This window comes from Hoplias malabaricus, chromosome 7 (genome assembly GCF_029633855.1).
Source record: "Hoplias malabaricus isolate fHopMal1 chromosome 7, fHopMal1.hap1, whole genome shotgun sequence".
NCBI lineage: Eukaryota > Metazoa > Chordata > Actinopteri > Characiformes > Erythrinidae > Hoplias > Hoplias malabaricus.
This window is the reverse complement of record NC_089806.1, coordinates 25,229,680-25,250,982: the sequence shown is the minus strand read 5'-3', so window position 1 is coordinate 25,250,982 and position 21,303 is coordinate 25,229,680. Positions and strand designations below refer to the sequence as shown.

The 21,303-nt window shown below is 41.3% G+C and overlaps 2 protein-coding genes across 3 annotated transcripts; one reads left to right on the top strand and one right to left on the bottom strand.

Annotated features, from left to right (window-relative positions):
* Positions 1 to 2,263: 2,263 nt before the first annotated feature.
* si:dkey-90m5.4 (leucine-rich alpha-2-glycoprotein) lies at positions 2,264 to 7,889 on the bottom strand. Of its 2 annotated transcripts, none has more exons than XM_066677597.1 (3): positions 7,632 to 7,889; positions 3,473 to 3,816; positions 2,264 to 3,149 (listed from the first exon to the last, which is right to left on the bottom strand). In XM_066677597.1, exons 2-3 carry the CDS (start codon positions 3,804 to 3,806, stop codon positions 2,500 to 2,502), a joined length of 984 nt encoding a protein of 327 aa, XP_066533694.1. In that variant the 5' UTR covers positions 3,807 to 3,816; positions 7,632 to 7,889; the 3' UTR covers positions 2,264 to 2,499. The 2 variants fall into 2 exon arrangements, with proteins under 2 accessions (XP_066533694.1, XP_066533693.1); XM_066677596.1 differs by having other exon boundaries at positions 2,265 to 3,149; positions 3,473 to 3,819; positions 7,632 to 7,888.
* Positions 7,890 to 11,349: 3,460 nt separating this feature from the next.
* Positions 11,350 to 20,423, top strand: slc10a4 (solute carrier family 10 member 4). Its single transcript, XM_066677537.1, has 3 exons — positions 11,350 to 11,749; positions 13,865 to 14,075; positions 17,419 to 20,423. Exons 1-3 carry the CDS (start codon positions 11,508 to 11,510, stop codon positions 17,956 to 17,958), a joined length of 993 nt encoding a protein of 330 aa, XP_066533634.1. The 5' UTR covers positions 11,350 to 11,507; the 3' UTR covers positions 17,959 to 20,423.
* The last annotated feature ends 880 nt before the right edge of the window (positions 20,424 to 21,303 follow it).

Genomic DNA, 21,303 nt, shown 5'->3' with positions numbered 1-21,303 from the left:
CAGGAATTAAACTGTATACATTTTGCAATGTGACCCCAACTGCATTCTACAACATAGAAATATGAAACAGGGAACTTCTGAATAGGAATATTCTGAATAGGTGGATTGTACTTGACTAAGTGTTCTGATATTGGATTGGATCTTTCAGCACAGACATAACTTTGTGTGTTAACACTGGTGTCTGTGTGAGACTACAACCCCAACCAAACCATGACCTCAATCAATGAGAGTCCCAACAACAAACTTGAAGCCAGATTAGGACAAAGAGCAACTTCCACAAGCAAAACTAGACAAATATTTGCAGAACCATGTCAAATATAACTGAGCAGCCAGTGATTAGCTGGTGCAGTCCACATTGCATTAGCCTTCCATTTACCAAATCATCCATATGAATTAAAAAACTGACATTCAGAAATATTATAGGGCCAAAGGTTCATAGACACCTGCTCATCCAGCATTTCTTCTGAAATCAATAGTATAATGCCAAAAATGATAATAAGGAACCCATATTATATATTAAAGAGCAATTACAAACTAAGGCCAGTTTGATTTAAAGCACGATTTAAGGTGGAATGGAACATCAGACTAAGAACCTGGGAAATAAGGAGCTTATTCAGATTCGTTACCGGCTCGCTGCAGCTTGTCCTGATAGAGCTAATCCCAAAGTGCTGGGAAACTAAAGTGTGGCTGTGGAACTACACAATCGAACAGAGTTTATAGCTCTTTTACTGCTATTGGTGCTGAATGTTGTCTAACAAAGCTCACTATAAAGAACTTAGTCACTAAAGTCAATGTTTTACACTGAATATTGCATATAACATGAGTGTTCAGTGATATTTTTCAGAGTTAACAGTGAGGAAGGTCCTACGCCTTCATTGCTATGCTGTCAGTCATTATACCACGCCCCTCTCCACTAATGTCCAGCCTCCCACGCGAGAAAAGGGTCAGAAGTCTGAAACTGAAAAACTAGGATCCGAAAGTGGAAAAAAAGGATCTGAAATGAACAAATGAACAAAACTTTTGACCCTACTATAGCTTCATACTCTCTCCCTCGCTCACTCGACAGGCTCTCGCACACACACTACTTATCTCTCTCTCACAAACACACACCTCCCTCCTCGCTCTCTCTCTCTCACACACACACACACACACAAAGTACACAAATAGCGGACGGCTCTCGGGGCTCCGGCTGATGTTGAGTCAGGGGAATGTGTGTAATCGAATAAAATAATGTTGACTACATGATAAAAATCCATATATCGCTCATAACACACACTGGACGATGTTATTACAACTATAAAGTGTATTTGTGGTGGTAAAGCACCAGAATAAATGTCCAATGCTATAAACTGAGCTAATCCGGCTAAAGTAAGCAGGTGCTAGCACTCGCCCTTGTTCTTCAGTAACTCCCAAAACGCTACAGTGCGCTAATTTATGTCCAGCTTAGGGGTCACAGTTTCTTACAGCTGCCGTCAGAATTTGTAAATAAATGTACTTAAACCTAAACGTTTATAAGGTTTATATGCAGACTCAGTGGGGTCACAAATTCTGACGGCAGCCATCAGACATGGTGACCCCCTATGCCAAAGCTATGAAGTAGCTAGATTCTTCTTGTAGCTAGGCAACCATCCACCTGTGGTCTATGTGCCGATAAGTGTTACCCATTTTTTGTGAGAGTCCTCCTCTCAGTGATTAAGAAGTTTCTTAATGCAGTAAACCAGAAGAGGACCCGGTGAAGCCGCAACAGAGGCTCTATTCTCCCTTTCACAGCTCCGTGGAACATTACAATCATTTAGAAGCTGTAACTTTAAGGTAGAAATACTACATAGTGTTCCTTTAAAATCACTTTGCAAATCAGTCAAACAAATTTAACACCTGTGCTATGTTCATAAAATAAATATTATTCAATATTTTATTAAAAAATATTATTTTATTATTTTTATTAATATAAAATATTTTAGATATATGCTATTTCTTGGTATTGTATTTATCTCCCGTTGTCTACACATGAGCAGAAGAGATCTACAAGGCTGCTTTTGAGCATCATACTTGTAATTTTATCATATTCATATTAAATACTTTTATTAATATAAAATATTATCTCTGCTAAAGACATATAGAGTCCAGTAGTAAGATGACCTGTCACATTCTGCAAATCAGGAAAACTATTTTAACACCTGACCCACGCTCATAAATATGAGAAGCATATAATTCTATATTATTGCGGTAGTTAATGTTTATATACTTCAGATCAAGAAACAGCAGTTTATAGTTATGTATTTTATTGAATCAATGAATCCCATTTATTTGATATTACAAGAAATGTAATATGTGGTCTGCTCTGTCTTGCTTGATTTGCTTTTCTCCTTTCTCTGGCTGTTATGATTTTTCTTCATTAGAAAGCTGTCCTTTTTCCTCTTCTGCATTTTCTTCTTTATCTCTTCCATGCTGCCAACTCCTCTCCTTTCCCTTTATCCCCCTTCTCCATCCTTCCTTCCTTCAGTCTGCTAGGCCCAGCTCTTTGCGTGTGAGTGTGGAGATGGCTCTGTCCTTCAGTCCTTCAGGTGAAGCACATGTTGGCTCCGATTGCACTGACTGTTTATTCAGTCTTATCCAGAGGCCCTCCATCTTAGCGTCGCAGTGCCAGGGGTTCTGGTTCAGCTCTACCCAGCTGATCCCAAAGCCGAGGGTGCCTGGAGTCAAGAACTGCAGTCTGTTTTCACTCAGGTCTACGTACTGCAGATGCTTGAGCCCTTGGAAAACCGTAGCGGGGAGACTCTCCAGCTTGTTCTTTGTCAGGAACAAGTGGGAAAGTTTAGTGTTGTGGATGAAAGCCTTAGCATCAAGCGACTGGAGTTTATTCTCGTCCAGGTAGAGCCTCTCGAGGGCAGGGAGAGACTGAAAGCTGTCAGCTGGGATCTCCTCCAGGAGGTTCTCAGAGAGATGCAGAGTTTCCAGGCGACCCAGTTTCTGAAGGAGGGCAAAGGGGACTTTCCTGAGCTGGTTTCCTGACAGGTCAAGCCAAGTAAGGTTGCTGTTGTCTGGCAGCCAGTCTGCACTGACATTGCTGAGCCGGTTGTCTTTGAGCACGAGGTTGAGCAGAGGGGAATGATAGAACACCTGAGGAGGCAGATCATGTAGACTGTTTCCTGGAAAAAAGAGGAGAAAAATAATTCACATGTGTTTGTGTTTGTGTGTGTGTGTGAATCAGTTTGAGTGATCTTACCACCTACTCACCCAATAATTCTTCTGAAATGAATGCAGTTCATAAGGAATTTTTTTTAAGATTTTATGGCATTCAGCCACTCAAGCATTAACATGGTTAGGCAGTGTTGGGAAGGTTTGTCTTTCCAATTTTAATTCCCATTTAAACCAATCAATGGATACCACTGAACATCTGATGTTCAGTATTGTATGCTCACAGTAAAGGTTAGACCGTGGTCTATGGTTACACACATGCACTTACACACACCTGTGAGATCTACAGTGTGGAGGTGAGGAAGGGCTCTAAGTATTTCAGAGGGTAAACTACTCAGTCTGTTTCCCGGTAGGTGTAGCTCCTGCAGGAGGGGTGTGGCTCTCAGCTCCTGGGTGGTGAGGTTGCCTAAGTTGGTGTACTGGATGGTCAGGGAGGTGGTGTTACTTGGAAGACTCTCACCAGGGAAATGAGTTAGAGAGGCATCAGGACACACCACCTCAGTGGTCTTACTGCCAAAGTGGCAGGTGCACCGTTGTGGACATGAGAAGGCACCATGACAGATGGAGGAGACTATTATAGAGATCACAAGCTGGAACCAGGAATCCATCTTCACAAGACTGCTGTAAATAAGAAGACAGATTTCTCAAGAATTATCTGGAAAGAGTACTGCATTCTGCAAAACATGGCAATCAGTGCCTCATTTAATAGAAAGATCTACTTTGTATTTTCAGACACTGACTACTCTCATTAGGTCCATTGTATACAGTGCTGTGAAGTATTTCACATCTAACTAATTTAAATGTAACATAAAGACACAAGAAAACACCAAACGCAGCCTTTAAATGATCACTCCATTAATTGAAGATAAAGATGTATTCAAAACCTGTATCACTCATGTGAAAAAGTGAAAAAGGTTGCCTCAACCTAGGCAATAACTGCAGTCAAACGCTTCAGATAACTTCCAAGGGGTCTTTTACATCATTGTGGAGGAATTTTGACCCACTCTTCTTATCAGAATTATTTTAATTTGGCTCCATTTGAAGGTTTTTGAGCATGAACTGCCTATTTAAGGTCTTGCCACAGCATTGGTATTCAAGTCAGGACTTGGCAACTCCAAAACCATTATTTCATTTCTTCAGAGTCATTCAGAGGTGGACTTGCTTGTGCGCTTTTGCTGCACAATCCAACTATGCTCAAACTTTAGAGCACAAACTGAAGAGTTATTGTCCTTCAGAGGTTTTTGATAAAGAGAAGAATTCATGGTTCCATCAACTATAGCAAGTCCTGCAGATCTTGCAGAAACAAAGCAGCTCCAGACTATCCTTCTATCACAAACATGTCTGACTGTTGATATGATATGCTTGTTCTGGGATGTGGTTTTAGCATTATGCCAAACATAACAGGACCCATGTCTTCCAAATATTTCCACTTTTGATGCAATAGTTCACTAAAATGTTCCCCAAAGTCTTGTATGTCTTGTAATTTTTTTTTATTTTGTGTTCTTTTTGGTTTGTGCCTTTTAGCTTGCTTTATGTTGCCAGACAGGTTCTATTTAAGTAATGTTTAGATTCAATGGGTCTGACAGTAATGCCTGTGTGTGATTACTGAAATTGAACCAATTTATCAAGTGCATGAACTGAATTGAGGTTCACTTAAAACCTAACTGGGCAATTAATATTTTAATATTAATATTAATATGTGCTGAGGACACAAACACAACTCAAACTCTGAGAGTACAAGGACCGTACGGCTCGCCAGAGCGACCCTGTCACCCCGTACTCACAAAGCACCTCCTAGAGAATCTCTCGGGGAACACAGTCATATACCTTCTCCAAATCCACAAAGCATGTGTAGAGTGGAGTAGCAAATTCCCACTTCCCCTCAATCACCTATGAAAAAGTAAAAAGTTGGTCTATTGTTCCACGGCCAGAACGAAATCCACATTGTTCCTCCAAAATCCTAGGTTCGACTTTCAGACGAATTCTCCTTTCCAGCACCTTGGCATAGACTTTCCCAGGGAGGCTGAGAAGTGTGATGCCATGATATTTATATTAACATTCCTTTGACATGGCCACTGCAAAGCTTTTTTACCACCTCAGTGACTTCAGCCCAGGAAATGGAATACGACACCCCAGACACGTCTGGTCCTAACTCCTGCTAAGGAGGCATGTCTCTTGGGTTAAGGATTTCCTCAAAGTGCTCCTTCCAATGCCTAAAAATATGCTCAGTCAAGTTCAGAGTTTCATCATTTTTACTGAGCACAGCTTGGACAGTGTCCCCCCAGAACCTCTTTGAGGCTGCCCCAAAGTTATTTTTCATGGCCTCTCCAAACTGCTCCCATGCTCTGGATTTTGCTTCAGCAACTGCCACAGCTGCAGCCTTTTTTCGCTTGCCGGTACCCATCTGCAGAATCAGAAGTTCCCAGAGCCAGCCAAGCCTTAAAAGCCCCCTTCTTCTGCTGGACAGCTTCCCTCACCCCCGGTGTCCACCAACGGGTTCTTGGGTTGCCACTGTAACAGGCACCGACAAGCTTTTGACCATAGCTATATGCAGCCACTTCCACAATGGAAGTCTGGAACAGGGTCCATTCCCCCTACCTCCTCCAGAACATGTGAGAAGTCCTCTCTGAGGTGAAGTTGAAATCCATCCGGACAGTTATCTGCCAGCTTTTCCCAGCACACCCTCACTATACGTTTGGGCTTACCAGGTCTGTCCAGCAGCTTTCCCCGGCTGATCGGTTGACAGCTCAGCCCCTCTCTTTACCTGAGTGTCCAAAACATACGGCGTCAGATCAAAAGATGCGAGCACATCAAAAGTCGATCATTGACCTTTGGCCCAGAGTGCTGTGGTACTAAATACACTTATGAGCAACCTTATGTTCAAACATGGTGTTCGTTATGGACAAACCATGACTAGCACAGAAGTCCAATAATATCACACCACTCAGGTTCAGATCAGGCAGTCCGTTCCTCCCAATCACTCCTCTCCAGGTTTCCCAGTCATTGCCAACGTGAGCACTGAAGTCCCCCAGCAAATCAATAGAGTCAGTATGTGGAATCCTCTCTAGCACTCCACTCACTACCTCCAAGAAGTTCCATGATGCCAGGAGCACCTTCGCCCACGCTCTGTGCCCAATGGGCATCGCACCGCACCCCTACTCTGGATCTTGCAGGTGGTGAGCCCACATGAGCCTCCCACACTGCCATTTCGGGCTGAGCCTGGCCGGGGTTACGTGGGCTGCCCAGCTACCAGGTGCTCGCCGTCGGACACTACCCCGAGGCCTGACTCCAGGGCAGACCTCTCCCAGGCAGGGTACACTTTAATCCTTTTAAGATGTTCATAGAGGTGTTTCTTGGGTTGTGTTTGTCTGGATCTTCACTCCAAACCCCTTCGCCATGGGAAAACCTACTGGGAGCTAACAGCTCCAGACGACATAGCCCTGGAGGTCATGAGATCACACCAGCCCTTCTGCCACGAACAGGCCCTGAACCAGGAAGGGCAGACCCAGACCTGCCCAACTTTACTGTTCTAGTGTTTGGATGCTATGAAGAAAGAGGAAGTGGGGCCAGCCCCAGAGAAAGCCAGGCCTTCTGTGTTCTCTTGGTCTCCTGGCCACAGATGAATAAAGCATCTCCGGGGTTTGAAGTGCATATCCCCCAATGGTTGCTGCAAAACTTGGGAGAACCACCATCAATTTTTTAAAGTTCAGTTTAGATATATATATATCAAGACATATTCTTCATTGTCCTCAAACAGGACATTAGAAAATTACATACATACAATTAATTGGAAATAGACACAAGCACAAACAGACATGAAAAAAAAAAAACTCAGAGGCTAACATATCTGTTATTCCATTGAGAATGGGCTATAGAGCATCTTTTTAAAAGTTGGTTTCTGCTTCTTAGAATCCTAAACACATACATTGCTCTGAGAATAACAGCAGGTACTGTTTGATTTGCAAATTTTCTATATATTGCTTTTTCTGAGTCTTGGTGTGTACACATCCTTTCAGACCCATAGTGTTGTCTAAAGTACTGTTTATCTGGTAATGACAGTTTATCTACCTGTTTGCACGGCTGTTAAGAGTCCTTGTTTTATTATTTATTTATTTATTTTTTTTTTTTACTCCAGTACTATGGACTTTTGTTTTCTGGCTGTTATAACAGGAGATTAAATAAAGATTGGTGGTCTCTGATTTGTAAAAAGAGATTTGTTTTACTGAATTACCTAAACTGAACTTTCCTTACCTTTCTCTAAGAATAATTGTAATGCTTAACAAAAACTGAACTGGACATAACACTATACAACTACTATCCCATAGAACACATATTTTACATAATAATCTTTTAAAAAATGTTTTCAACACAATATTATCTTGATTATACTCAATGACATTACAATGAAATGGAGCAGGGAAATCTGAACTTACCTCTCAGATATTTTAAGCTCTCTCAAATTCAGCCACTCCAGTCCCTGATTCTCTCCACTTTTGAGTTTTTCAGCAGGCTTTGCTGGAATAACGGTTAGGGGAAAATCTGTCACTGAGTAAATAATGCAGCTCTTCAAGTCCTTTAGTCACCACTGAGGGGAAAGCTAAATCAAGTAAATAACAATTAATCTACTGACACATTACACATAACTGACCCAAACTAACCAAAAAAAAGAAAGAAAAAAAATTTTATGCACTATAAACAGGTAACTTCTGATCTTTAATGGTTATGTGAAATCTGACCAGATCAATAACAGTGAATCATTCACACAGATGTTTGTGTCATCACATATTACACAATGCTGCACCTTCCAGGTCTTTATCTTCATATTTGTGTCCCACAACACACTAAACATTCCCACATTATACTTTACAAAGGAAAGAGAGCTAACTAAGAGCATAATCCCAAATTACATTCAGTCCCTCTTCCATGAGAACTTGGTGTGTGTGTGTGTTAAATTACTATAATTACAATACACACAGTCTACACATAAGGTCATCTTCACTTTGTAATTCACAATCACAGTCATTTTTAAGCAAAAGCCTGTGAAAATGTTATGGCACGTTTTGTGTTTCGATAATCTATTGCAAATTGAAATATGGGTCTGATTCCATTTTATTACACAATGGGACCTTCATTTTGCTTTCAGGAGGAAAGTCTCCCGCTCATTTCATTAAATAAAATTCCAACAAACCTCTGTTCATGAGAATGACAGGTTTAAAAGTCACTTCCAAGAAACAAATCCCCTAATTCTTTTAAAGGGTCTGGGATGTAACTCTAAACCTGCACCTTCATTCAGTGCAGATCTGTAAATATGCAATTAGTCTGCACCACTGGCCTGCAGCACAAAAGCCCTGCCCTGCAAGTTCATGGGACTGGCTACTTAAGTTTATGACCTAAGAAATGACATAAGGCTAACATTACCTGCTAAATCTAATAATGATTGAAAGAGAGCATGTCTTATCTAATGTTCAAAGACGATTTCAAGGGTGTTTATCATTTTTTTTAAATGTTGTTCCCATAAATGTAAATTATAACTAATATATTAAGAATTATTAAAATGTATTCATATTCTACAATTTTTAAATCTGTACACATCTTTCTTTTCTTAGTACTCATGGCTGTGGAGAATGCAGCTACCCTATTCATTCATTCATTCATTCAATGTCTGTAACCGCTTATCCAGTTCAGGGTGGTGATGGGTCCGGAGCCTACCTGAAATCATGAGGTGCCTAGAGGCGGGGCCAGTTCTTCACAGGGTGACTCACACACTCACTCAGATATTCACGCCTATGGACAATTTTGAGTCGCCAATCCATCTACCACCATGTATTTTTGGACTGTGGAAGGAAACCGAAACACCCGGAGGAAACCCACGTGTACACAGGGAGAACACACCAAACTCATCACAGACAGTCACCCGGAGTGGAACTCAAACTCACAACCTCCAGGTCCCTGAAGCTGTGTGATTGTGACACTACCTGCTGCACCACAGTGCCGCCCATTTATTCTCTTTTTCCTGTATATTTTTTACCACCTTATGTGAACTTTAACTGTGCTATGTTTGTATTTTTGCTATCGACTGCTACATTTCCTTCAGGATTAATCTATCAGATCGATCAATACAGACAGACAGACCAACCAGCAGAATCAGTCAGGCAGTCTGTCTATCTTTCTATCTATCATTATCTGTGATATTCAGTGGCTGTTTTGAGGATGTCATCACTGACACATTACATGAGAACAAATGAAGAACATTTAGGAAGAACATTCTGGAATCCACACTAACTCTTCCCGCTAAAAACAATAACAGAGCGTGTGCAGAGATGATCTCTGAACATTTGGGAGGGAGCCAAGTGACTTCAGCAAATACACAGAAATGTTGTGCCAGAAAATCTCACCCCAGTTCCTCACTGACTCCATGTGTATTCTAAGACATTTTCTCACCCTTAAAGAGGCATCTTATTTAAAAAAAAAAAAAAACTTTTTTGAGTGCATTAGCACATTAATTTGGAGGTCTCATCTGCCTATCCACCCATGTACTGTGGAATAAGATAACCATGTCAGTTTTCTTTGATTTGCCACAGTCTGAAAACATGAGACGAAACTATGTAGAGGGGGGGCTGCCCCACCATCACAGTGCTGGACCTGCATTTAGGAGCACGTGGTGAGACAAAATTCAACGGCACAAAAAAAACAAAATTAAACAAACAAAATATATGTCTGTCTCAAAAGTTAAAATCTAGTTAGCTGTCCACATAGAGAGCATTTTACGTCACAGTGTGCGCACTCCTGACACGTAGGCTGTCCCACTTCCTAGACACCTCATTATACGGCCTCTGCCTAATGAGATAACTTAATCTGGCTGAATTCTAAGGCAGCACCGAACCCTTCCCCAGCCACAAAGACAATTCCATGATGCAACGCAAGAACAACTCTGGTCTATTTCACTCTTCTCCCAGAGCAAAATTTATGGCGTCAAAATAGACTCTAAAGTAAACCAAAAAAACTGCATCCATAACCAATAAAAGTCATTTTATAATTGAGAAAACTGTCATTAATATTGAGAGTTATAAAAACAGGTTTGTAAACAGAACATTTCCTTGAAGAATCCGATTTTGCTTTCATTCCACCTTTTCTCTGCGCTTCTCTCAGTCTCGCTTTCGCCTCCAGAAGTTTCTCTCTTTTGACGGTGTTGGGATCTAGACAGTCATTGGCTGCTAAAGTTAAGCCCAGCACATTCTACACACCCTAACCCTGATTGCAAAATAACTCTAAGCCTCTATGACGAACTGTGCATTACTAAAAGACATAATCATTAAAAATATTGGATATGGCTTACCTGTGTTTGCCGGTCAGTCTTTTTCCAATCAGGGTAAGATTGCCACTCTCTTGCTGATGTAGCGGGGTGTGCAGAATCTGCTGGGTGGGCAGGGCTTGTCAATTACATTAATGACAGTTTTTTCAATTACAAAATAACATTTATGATTCTGTGTTTTGGTTCTCAGGACTTTAGAACCTATTTTGATTCCATACATTGGAGTCAGCTGTGGTCTTGGGGTTAGAAAAGAGGCAAGAAAAAAATTATCCATGGCTGAAGTGGCCTTGAGTAAGACACTTAACCCCCACACTGATCCCCGGGCACCAAGGTGGTTGGAAGCATGTTGCTTCATGTGTATTCACTATAGTGAGTGTCCATAATTGTGTGTTCAAAACCAGGGATGGGGTCAACTTCTTCTCAGTCCTGTGCTCTTGCTTTATGTTAAACAATCATTTAAAGGAGCATGTGCTGAAGCCAGTTCTGGACAGGCCATAGAGAGGAGAATGGTGCTGCGTTGTTTGGTATTTGTGGTATTTTGATCAAAGTATGTAACGTGTTTCATTAAGACCCCAGAAATGTGTTAATTTGTGAAGAAGGGGTGAAATATGTCTCCTTTAAAATCAACAGGACAGACTGTGTGCTCCGATTACTTTGAACTCCTAATGCTACTGTCCTTACTGAAGTCAAAGACGTTGCGTTGCTCAGTGATTCCTTTTTTGCCACTAACCCCACGCCAGAGGAGGAGGAGGACGTGGAGGAGGGGGATGTGGAGGAGGGGCAGAAGGCGCGGAGAGTGCGAGACCCTCCTGAATGCGCATCAGTCGCGATGGAGAGCTCGAGTGCCTCGCTGTTGAGCACCGCGCTGCTGAACTCCAGCGCGCTCGCACGGGCGCAGGGGCGCGTGCAGGATCCCCTGCAGGACCCTGCGCTGCTGCAGGACTCTGCGCTCAGCCGTGGGATCAGCGCGTTTGTGGTGCTCACGCTGGGATTCACCATGCTGGGGCTGGGCTGCACGGCGGAGCTGCGCGAGCTGCGCGAACACGCGCGGCGCCCCGTGAGCGTGCTGCTGGCCGCGCTGTGCCAATTTGCGCTCATGCCGCTGCTTGCCTTCGCGCTCGCGCTCTGCTTCTCTCTGGACGACGGGGCCGCGGTGGCCGTGCTGCTGTGCGGCTGCTGCCCCGGGGGCAACCTCTCCAACTTCATGACCCTGCTGGTCAACGGGGACATGAACCTCAGGTACCACACACACACACAGCTGTAACTTTGGAAGAGTACACACGCGCAAACAGATATAATACTGGGGCTATACGTTGTTTAAAAGGTACTTTTCTCATGCAATATTTTCGGCATCGTTCCAGGGGACGCTCTGTCCTGCCCAGTGCAGAAGACCTGAAACTGGGGTCTTGACGCCCGGGGAGATAAACCCCACTCAATAATGCCATAACACTATACATCAAGTCAAATTTATTTGTATATCGTTTTTCTAACAACATGATGGCGTCACAAAGTTAAATTAACCACCATTCCCAGGTGAGCAAGCCGTACGTGACAGTGGTAAAGAAAAATTCCCCTCAAACCTGGAGGAAGAAACATTGGAAGGAACCAAGACCCACAAGGGACCCTCCTCTCAAATGATAAACAATAGTTTTAATTTACTGAGTGTAGCAGATACTGGGAATGGAGGGCAGAATATCTCCCTCTCTCTACTTGACTAAACATAAAAAAATGGAGAGAGAGATAGAGAGACTGAAGCCCAGGAGTATATAAAATATTATATTAATTTAAAGTTTAATTCACTAATGTTAGTTAACGGCACTTATTATTTCACTATAATAATAATAATAATAATAGTAAAATGCTACTAACCTGTAATATATTTAATGGTTTATTATTATTATTATTATTATTATTATTAATAATAATAACAATAATAATAATAATAATCAAGCTCATTAATCCCCATCAGAATTCTAAAAATCAGAGTGAAGGGTTTTTAAATAATGAAATGTATTTTAAATCCAGGATAATAAACATCCATTCATTCATGGTCTGTAACCGCTTACCCAGTGGAGGGTCGCGATGGGTCCAGAGCCTACCCGGAATTACTCGGCAGAAGGCGGGAACACACTCTGGAGGGGGCAGGATAAGAAATAGATTGATATTAATGCAGCTGGAGTTAAACCATGTTTTTCAGTTTACATAAAACTTGAAAACGTCAGCTGCCCTTTACACTGCATCAAATTGAACGGACCAATCAAAATGCTTTAAAAATGTTTGAAAAAAAAAAAAGTTCTGTTCAGAGTTAGGATTTTCTTCTCTGTCATGAAAAGTCACATTTTTGGAAATATTATATTATTAATAATATTGCTTAAAAAAAACAGACAAAAACCAACATTTATACATTTATTCTTGTTTGAAAATGCTGAAGATGGTGAAAGTGCATAGTGAAATTTAATGTATGCCATCAATATTATTAAATATGTTATTGAATGACTGTACTCTGCCTGTAGTCTTTACTTCACCTACTCCTTACTATATTTGTAGTCTGTACTGTCTTTACATTGTACTCTGTCTATGCACTGTACACTGTGAAAGTTCATTTTTTCTCTGTAGTCTGCCCTCTACTTGTGCCCTGTACTCCAGCAGTGTGCTGTGCTCTCTCTGTACTTTTAATGTGTCTGTCCTTCATCTATAATCTGTCTGTTCTCTGTCTGTACTTGGTTCTCTGTCCAGTCTTGACTCTGTATTTACTCAGTCCATACTGCAGTCTGTATTCCTGTCTATACTCAGTACTTTCTTATATCTGTATTTCATCCACTCATTACCCTGACTTTATACCTTGTGTCTGTGTTTGTACACCATCCGTACTCTGTACCGTCTGTACTCTGTTCATTTTTAATGAAGTCCATTGGTATTTTGTCTGTACTGTCTGTAATCAGTTCATAAACTGTCTGTATTCTGTCTGCTTGGTCACTCAGACCACACTGCACTTGCCTCAAGTAAATGTAATATAATGTATGTAATATATGTCCGTTTGAAAGCTGTAAGTGGTGATTGATTGTAGGAAAATATTCCACATTCCAGAAATGCAAAGAACATCAGCAAACCCCTCCACGTTTAGACTTCATAAAGTCTTTATTTATGTAGGTCCACATAGTTCAGTTAGAAGGAATAGCTTAGCCTTTATTTACCAAACCTCCCATAACAACTCAGTACAGACACTATTTTCCCTGTAATCTACATCTGCCTCTTTCTGGACTTCCACTTCAACTTGTTAATGGGCTGATAATTGAATAAAGTGTGAACATTTGCAACACATAGTGTCTAACCTGCGCATGTTCTTCTCCACAGTGTGATCATGACCATCTCCTCTACGCTGCTCGCCCTGCTCTTCACGCCACTCTGTCTTTGGCTCTACAGTCGCGCATGGATCAGCACACCTGTTGTGCAGCTGCTGCCTATGGGTGCAATCATGCTCACACTCTGTAGCACGCTTGTGCCCATTGGCCTCGGGATCGCAATCCGACACAAATATCCACACATTGCTGACAAAGTGCTCAAGGTAAGATAAAATGGAACAAGAGAGGTGTTTTTTTAATATAACTCCATAAATCTATCATAGAAAAGCTTTATCAATGGAATGGGGAAAGCTGCATATGAATCGCATATAATGCCAAGTGTCAGCTAGAGGGGTATACAGCCCCACCAGCACTGGGCTATGGAGCAGTGGAACTGTGTACTTTGGAGTAATGGAGCTCTGTACAATGCTGTTTGAATGAGATAAAGTGGTATTTGTAGAGTTTTACCTGCATGTACTGGCATATCCAACATTTTTATGAAATGAAGGGTTTTTAATTGGAGTTTGTCTGTCTGCAATCTTCTGAGAAGTCACCTCCTATGTGTTAGAACATTTCTGTGAAGATCTGTTGCCATTTATCCATAAGAGCAGTAGTGGGATCTGGTAGATAGACTCAGATCTGAAGTAAATTGTAATTTGTGTTCGAGAAATCAAAAAATGAAAGAAAAGAAAAGGAAAAAAATGTAAACAAAGGTACTGTTTAGCAGGTGATAAAAAACACATTTGTACAATTTAAAAAAGCTTTTCATTAATTTATGGGATAAAATTTCTTTCTTTTTTTCTTACTTTGCTGTTTTAAACACTGTGGCTTTTCTTTAAAATGATTATTCTAAAGACAGTGATGAATCATTCTGAAGAAGTAATACATAGTGTAATAGACCTTCTCGCTTGGAGCAACAAGAAGTAACTAAACCCTGTCTGGTGTCACACCCTAAGCCTTCCATCTCTAAAAGCTAATCAGAAATACTGCGTGTGCCACTATTTGTGTAACGGTAATGTCCACAATCTGCCTGTTATAGAGAGACAGAAGCCTTAGGGCCTAAATGATGTCACATGTGCACTTAAAAGTCCTCCTTTCAGTTAGGCTTATCTAAGACCAGCCTGAGACAGGCTGGATGGTGAATGAGATAGAGAGATCGAGAGGGGGAAAGGAGGGAGGGGGAGAGTGATAAAGAAATGGAGGGAATGAAGATGTGTGTGTGTGTCATTGTGAGTGTGTTTTACAGAGTGATGTGATGGGGGAGGAGAGTGGTACACATTAAGGCAAGTGGATAAAAGCAGGCTGCACTGTCACTTTGGTGGCTTTGCTCTTTTCTCCTTTGATAAATGGTGCACAGTCTAGGCTTCTCTATTACAGCCCTTGTTAATTTTCAAGTGTCAGTTTGCAAATAAATCTGTCATGCAAGTTCTTTGGAACAGGTCTATTCTTCTGATCCAAATCTGCATTTCAGCCCTGCCTTGAATACAAGACAATACCCGACTGCAGTTTGCAGTCATCTCCACACAGTAAAACCCATGTGTTCAAAAGCTACAGTGTTGAATGAACCCCTGCAATACTGAAAACTCTTCATGCTGTTTCTTAGATTTACTCTTATTTTGCTGGATACACTGAGTGTCACACTTAGCTTTATAAGGGATTGAATAACTTAGTATTGAATTAACTTCTACAGAACTGTAATTACTCCAGAGATGGATTACTGACCAGGGGTTTCATTTATTAATCATAGTCTATTGTAAAAGTGTGAGTTTTCACACACACACAAAATGTGTTTATTACACATGCTGTTTCATCTTCATATATCACAATCTTATTATAAATGTGCACAGCTGAACAAACCTCATGTTCCCTCTTCTTACCATCCACACTTACCTACAAATGGTACATTCAAATCACCTTAAACAACGCAAATATGTGTTGCCTCATCCAGTGGTGAATGGGATAGTAGTGACAAATCAAAACAAAATGAAAACAAAACAAAAAAAACAGACATTTTGGAGAATGCGAGACTCTGGTTTTGGAGGTGGAGGCATATGTCTTAGTGACCTAAAATTATGCCTTAGAGGCAGTTGCCAAACATTGGAACAAGGTGTTTGGAGCATTAAATATTCATTCATTCATTCATTTATTATCTGTAACCACTTATCCAGTTCAGGGTCGCGGTGGGTCCAGAGCCTACCTGGAATCATTGGGCGCAAGGCAGCATTAAATATCAATAAATAAAATCAGACTAATGGACTGCCATACACCAATAAATAAATAAAGTAAAAAACAAAAAAACATAGGCTTAGATATGAATAATTTTCATGACTTAGTGAGTGATTATGGAATTGATTTTGCATGTACTAGTAAGCGTAAAATTGTTTGTGCATTTAGTTGCAATTCTCTGTTTTACCACAGGGTGCCTATCCCTTCTCTCTCTAAAATATATTTTTAAAGCTCTGTGCATAGGTCAAACCTTCTGCCAATTTACTCCATTTTTACCTACAAGCTGTAAATATATTAATCCCGTCTGAACTGAAATGTAGGGGTATATCCCAGGGCAAGAGAGTTTTGGGAATGGAGGAGGTGTTTAGTGATGTTATATATGGTTCAAACACAAGGATAATCTCAGCTGCTGAACGACTCGCCACATTTAAACAACCTAAAGGATCACTCAGTGGATTCTCTGGTAGCTGCAGGTAGGTTTTGTGCCCAATTGTGCCCTTCATATGTGTTATGAATGTGTGTCCTACTCATTATGTTACTAAACAATCTACAATGTCAGTTAACTGTGTGAAGGATTAGGCCACACCAGCCCTTTGTGTATATGATTGGTGACCCATGGTCCAAATACTCTAGTAGCCCTTCTCTGTATGAGCCACTCTATGTGACGACAATGCATAAATCAAGTAGCCACACCCATCTCTGTTATTTTCACCAAGATTTCTTACTTATCCAGTGCGAATCCACCATAAACATTACTGACGTCTTGTGGAAAAATGACATTAAAAAACTAATCCCATCAAAATAGGGAATTTAGAATCTGACAGTACTAAAGTTCTGTGCCGTATTGCAGTGTTTATTGTGAAACTTATGACAGCTCTGGGAGTTTAACTGTGTGCTGATATTACGCCACTACATAAGTTTTCATGTCAAAAAAACATGGGGTTCATGAGTTCACAAATTATATCAATTCTGGAATTGGAAGTGTTGAAATATAGTCTACGTATGTCCTTAAACACAAACATATAAAGCAAAGAACAATTTCCACAAATGGCATTAATTCAGCTAAGGTCACTGTCTTGTTTCTCCCTGTGAATTGTCATGGTAGACCAGCAGCTGGATGGGCCTCTTGCAGAGTTAGCTTGCTCATATAAATATATTTTTGCTACATTATCATGTTTGAATTCCAATCAAACAACAATTGAAAATGCCTGGCAGGAAACTGTGTGAAATAGTCAAGAAAGCATGGAAAAATAAACATATAAATGAATGCTGTGCATGCTTTTGGGAAAACAGGCCAATCAGCCACCACTAACCTGCTTGACTCTGCTATCTGTCTTCCAGGTGTCACTGTGCCTACTGTTCATCACACTTGTGATGCTCTTCATCATGACTGGCATCATGCTGGGTCCTGAGCTGCTGGCTACAATCCCCCCCTCTGTGTACGTTGTGGCTGTGCTGATGCCCCTGACCGGTTATGCGGCTGGTTATGGCCTGGCCATGCTCTTTGCCCTGCCTCCCAACAGCTGCCGAACCGTTTCCCTAGAGACGGGCTGCCAGAACGTACAGCTGTGCACGGCCATCCTCAAGCTGACCTTTCCTCCCGAGCTGATGGGCGGCATGTACATGTTCCCGCTGTTCTATGCTCTTTTCCAGTCAGCTGAGGCTGGTGTCTTCATCCTGGGCTACAGAGTTTACCGCAGGGAAGTGCTGCGTAAACAGGACCTGGAGCAGGAGGGTGATGACGACACCAACATCAGCTACAAGACGCTGAAAGAGGAGGATGGTCCGTTCGATTCAGCGTACGGCTCAGTGACTGTGAGCGACCCGAACACCATTGCACTGGAGTCTCGGGAAGGGCTGGGGAGCCCCACACCTGTATAGGGCCTCACTGAAGTTAAAAAAACACTACAGGGGGAAAAAAAAGAGAAAGAATTATACAGCAAGGGTCTAAAGACTGAGACAAGTCTCTATAAAAAGCCATTCCAACCATTGCCTCATGTTGATCAATGTTTTTGTATTGATACTGTGTTTGTAAAGATTGGGAGCCAAAGATGGAACCAAGTAAAGATTTGGTTACTGGGGATTTCCCAGAAATGGTGGAATGTATAGAAGGTCAGCAAGCATACAGACAGAATCCATATCGTAGCTTTGGGTTTTTACTGCATGGAAGCGGCAAAACGCTTCAGAAATATCATGAAAACATTACATGTAATTGTGCATGGAGGTTGCCATTTGTCTTTTTTGTATGAGCTTCTGCTCTGGCCTAATGCATCACAAGCAACTTAAATGCCTCAGAGAGGGGTGGGACGCCCCATGCAATATATTTTATTGTGAGCTCTTAGGGAGTTTTTCGAGCTACAATGACTGCCCTACACTTTCGGGCTAACTCCTTTGACATGTTGTGGAAAAAGGAAAGCTAGCCAAACCCCACTTGTTTCCAATTTTTTATTTTTTTTTGTCAGGCCACTCTCAGCACTTTCTCTCTCTCGCTGATGAGCGTAGAAATTTGATCAGCATTGGCCTGGGGGGCTATTCGTCAGCTGGTTGCGGTGGTTGTCTCTCCATTTCAAACTCTGAAATCCATTTTGAACTCCAAACTAATGCCCAAGCTCTCAGGCAGGCCACTTAATCATTCCACCAATTTCAAGGTGTTCTTTCAACATGCATGTTATTTCACTGACTCCTGATCCTCACCGCGATTCCACAGGGTTTTTATATGTTTGTTGTATTGTTCACCGTCACTCGTCTGCTGTGCAGTAACACCCTCTGTATTAGATAAACAGCCCTCAGTTTCTTCCTGTCTTTCTTGCTCTGTTTTTTTTTTTTAATTTGGACATGGTTTCTTGTATTATTGATACATCATCAGCCAAGCCACAATTTCAAGCAGACGGCCCATGTTTGAATCTTGACTCGCTTATTTTTGTGATGAGGTGTCATTTCCAGACACACTTTGCCTCTTGACTATACGATTAGCTGAGGCTGCCTTAAAATATGTTGACGATGAATTAGACATTGTGTAAACTCATTGAACTGCATTGAATAATTGAAATATGCTCACAATTTGTTATTTCACCAGGGACATACATTTGTTGTGAAGTTGTGAATAGATCGGCTTGAATGAGCAAAATTTATTGGTGGGTCTTCAGAGCTGCACTGCCATCTTCCTCTTTTAGAATTCACTCCAGACAGAACATGAGACACACTGAAACACTGAACAAAGCCTTATTTACCATGACCTTAATAACAAGAAGCCTAGATCAGAACTCTACCTTCATGTATATGGACCCTGACCGTGTTATGGGGTTTAAAATTGATGTGTTTTAATCTGAATTTCATATATTTTAATTAAGTTCACGTCATGATTAATATATTTTTTTAGTATGTTTTTTCATTAATTCAGATTGTAACAATACTTTTGTGCTGGAGATGATATCAAATGTTTCAGTTAAAAGTTACCATCATCAGATTTTGAAAAAATTCAGGGCCATGAATACAAACCTCTCAAATTCAAATTCAAATTCAGATTTCATGCCAGTGGCCAAACGTGTTGCGCCTGGACTACTCAGAAACTTTAATTGCTGCTAGAGAAGCCAAACTCAGCAGTCACACTGAGGACAGTGCAGTTCTTTAGATAAGTTATATAAGCTTATCATTTTGATTCATTTGTTAATTTTCTCTCACAAATGCCATTGAACTCCACAGCCCAATGGCTGTCATTCAACACGAGAACATTGACAGGTTTGACCAACAATGGCAAACATTCAGTGAACCACTCCCTTTCAATCCTAGCTTTGATTTTCCTGGAGAATTTTGAGAAATACATTATATTGCCAAAATAATTCACCCACCGATCCAAATAATTAAATCATTGTTCCCCTCACTTCCATGGCCACAAGGGTTACATCCAAGCACCTAGGCATGGAGACTGCTTCTACAAACACGGGTGAACGAATGGCTCACTCTCAGGAGCTCAATGAATTCAAGGGTGGTGCCTCCTGTGCAACAAGTCCAGTCGTGAAATATCCTCACTACTAAATATTTCACAGTCAACTGTCAGTGGTATTATAACAAAGTGGAAGCTATTGGGAACGACAGCAACTCAGCCATAAAGAGGTAGGTCACGTAAAATGACAGCATGGAGTGAGCATATATAGTGTATGAGGGATATATATAGTGTATGAGGGAAAGATGAAATGAATGCAACCCCTTGTCCTCCTACTTGAACCAGCACTTTACAAAGCAGTGTTACACCTGGCCACTGCCAATGATGACCCATTAACCACTATCAAAAGAAAGACAACTTCATTGAGAAAAAGCTTAATAATGAAGATGTAATGCAATCTCAAAACATGACTATATTTTATTTATATATAAATATATATAATCTGATGGGAGTTGTATGAATAAACAAAGTTCAAAATATGTTTTGTATTTTTGTTTTCCTTTCAAGTAATGGCTCTAGGGTGTCTATGGTCTTAAGTTCTGTAGTCCACCTGAATTGCAAAAAGTTGTTTTTTCCTACAAAGCTTGTTTGATTCAGCTCAGGATGTTGGGAAAGTCTTCTTTGCACAATTCGAGTGAAAGATTTAAGATTCATGTGCATGTTCCATTTAATTCTAACTAATGAATATGCAATTTGTTTGCACCTATATATACAGTACATTCATTCATCAACCAGGGGTTGTGGGTTTGATTCCTGCTCCGGGTGACTGTCTGTGAGGAGTGTGGTGTGTTCTCCCCGTGTCTGCATGGGGTTCCTCCGGGTGCTCCGGTTTCCTCCCACAGTCCAAAAACACACGTTGGTAGGTGGATTGGCGACTCAAAAGTGTCCGTAGGTGTGAATGTGTCTGTGTTGCCCTGTGAAGGACTGGCGCCCCCTCCAGGGTGTATTCCCTCCTTGCGCCCATTGATTCCAGGTAGGCTCTGGACCCACCGCGACCCTGAACTGGATAAGCGCTTACAGATAATGAATGAATGAATGAACTAAGCTCACTTTGGCTGGAAACCGCTGTGTTTCACGTTGAAGCAGTCAGGTAAACACCTGAAGGGCGTGAGTGTCCCATTCTGTTCTTAGCGCTCCGACCATTTCATCAAAGTGCACACGTTGACGAAAGCCTTAGGGTAAGAATTGGGACAGAGTTACTGATCATGGTGACTTAAAACAGTGTGGGTCTGGGGATTTCTAATTGTCCACTAGAAATTCAGGCAACGCTGCAAGGTTTGTGC

Excerpts from the sequence above, each read along its gene's own strand:
- si:dkey-90m5.4 (XM_066677597.1), bottom strand. The coding sequence starts at position 3,806 with ATGGATTCCTGGTTCCAGCTTGTGATCTCTATAATAGTCTCCTCCATC. Across the intron at positions 3,150-3,472 it reads CCACACTGTAGATCTCACAG|GAAACAGTCTACATGATCTG; the intron begins GTGTGTGTAAGT and ends TCTTTTTTCCAG.
- slc10a4 (XM_066677537.1), top strand. The coding sequence starts at position 11,508 with ATGCTGGGGCTGGGCTGCACGGCGGAGCTGCGCGAGCTGCGCGAACAC. Across the intron at positions 11,750-13,864 it reads AACGGGGACATGAACCTCAG|TGTGATCATGACCATCTCCT; the intron begins GTACCACACACA and ends TCTTCTCCACAG. Across the intron at positions 14,076-17,418 it reads TTGCTGACAAAGTGCTCAAG|GTGTCACTGTGCCTACTGTT; the intron begins GTAAGATAAAAT and ends TCTGTCTTCCAG.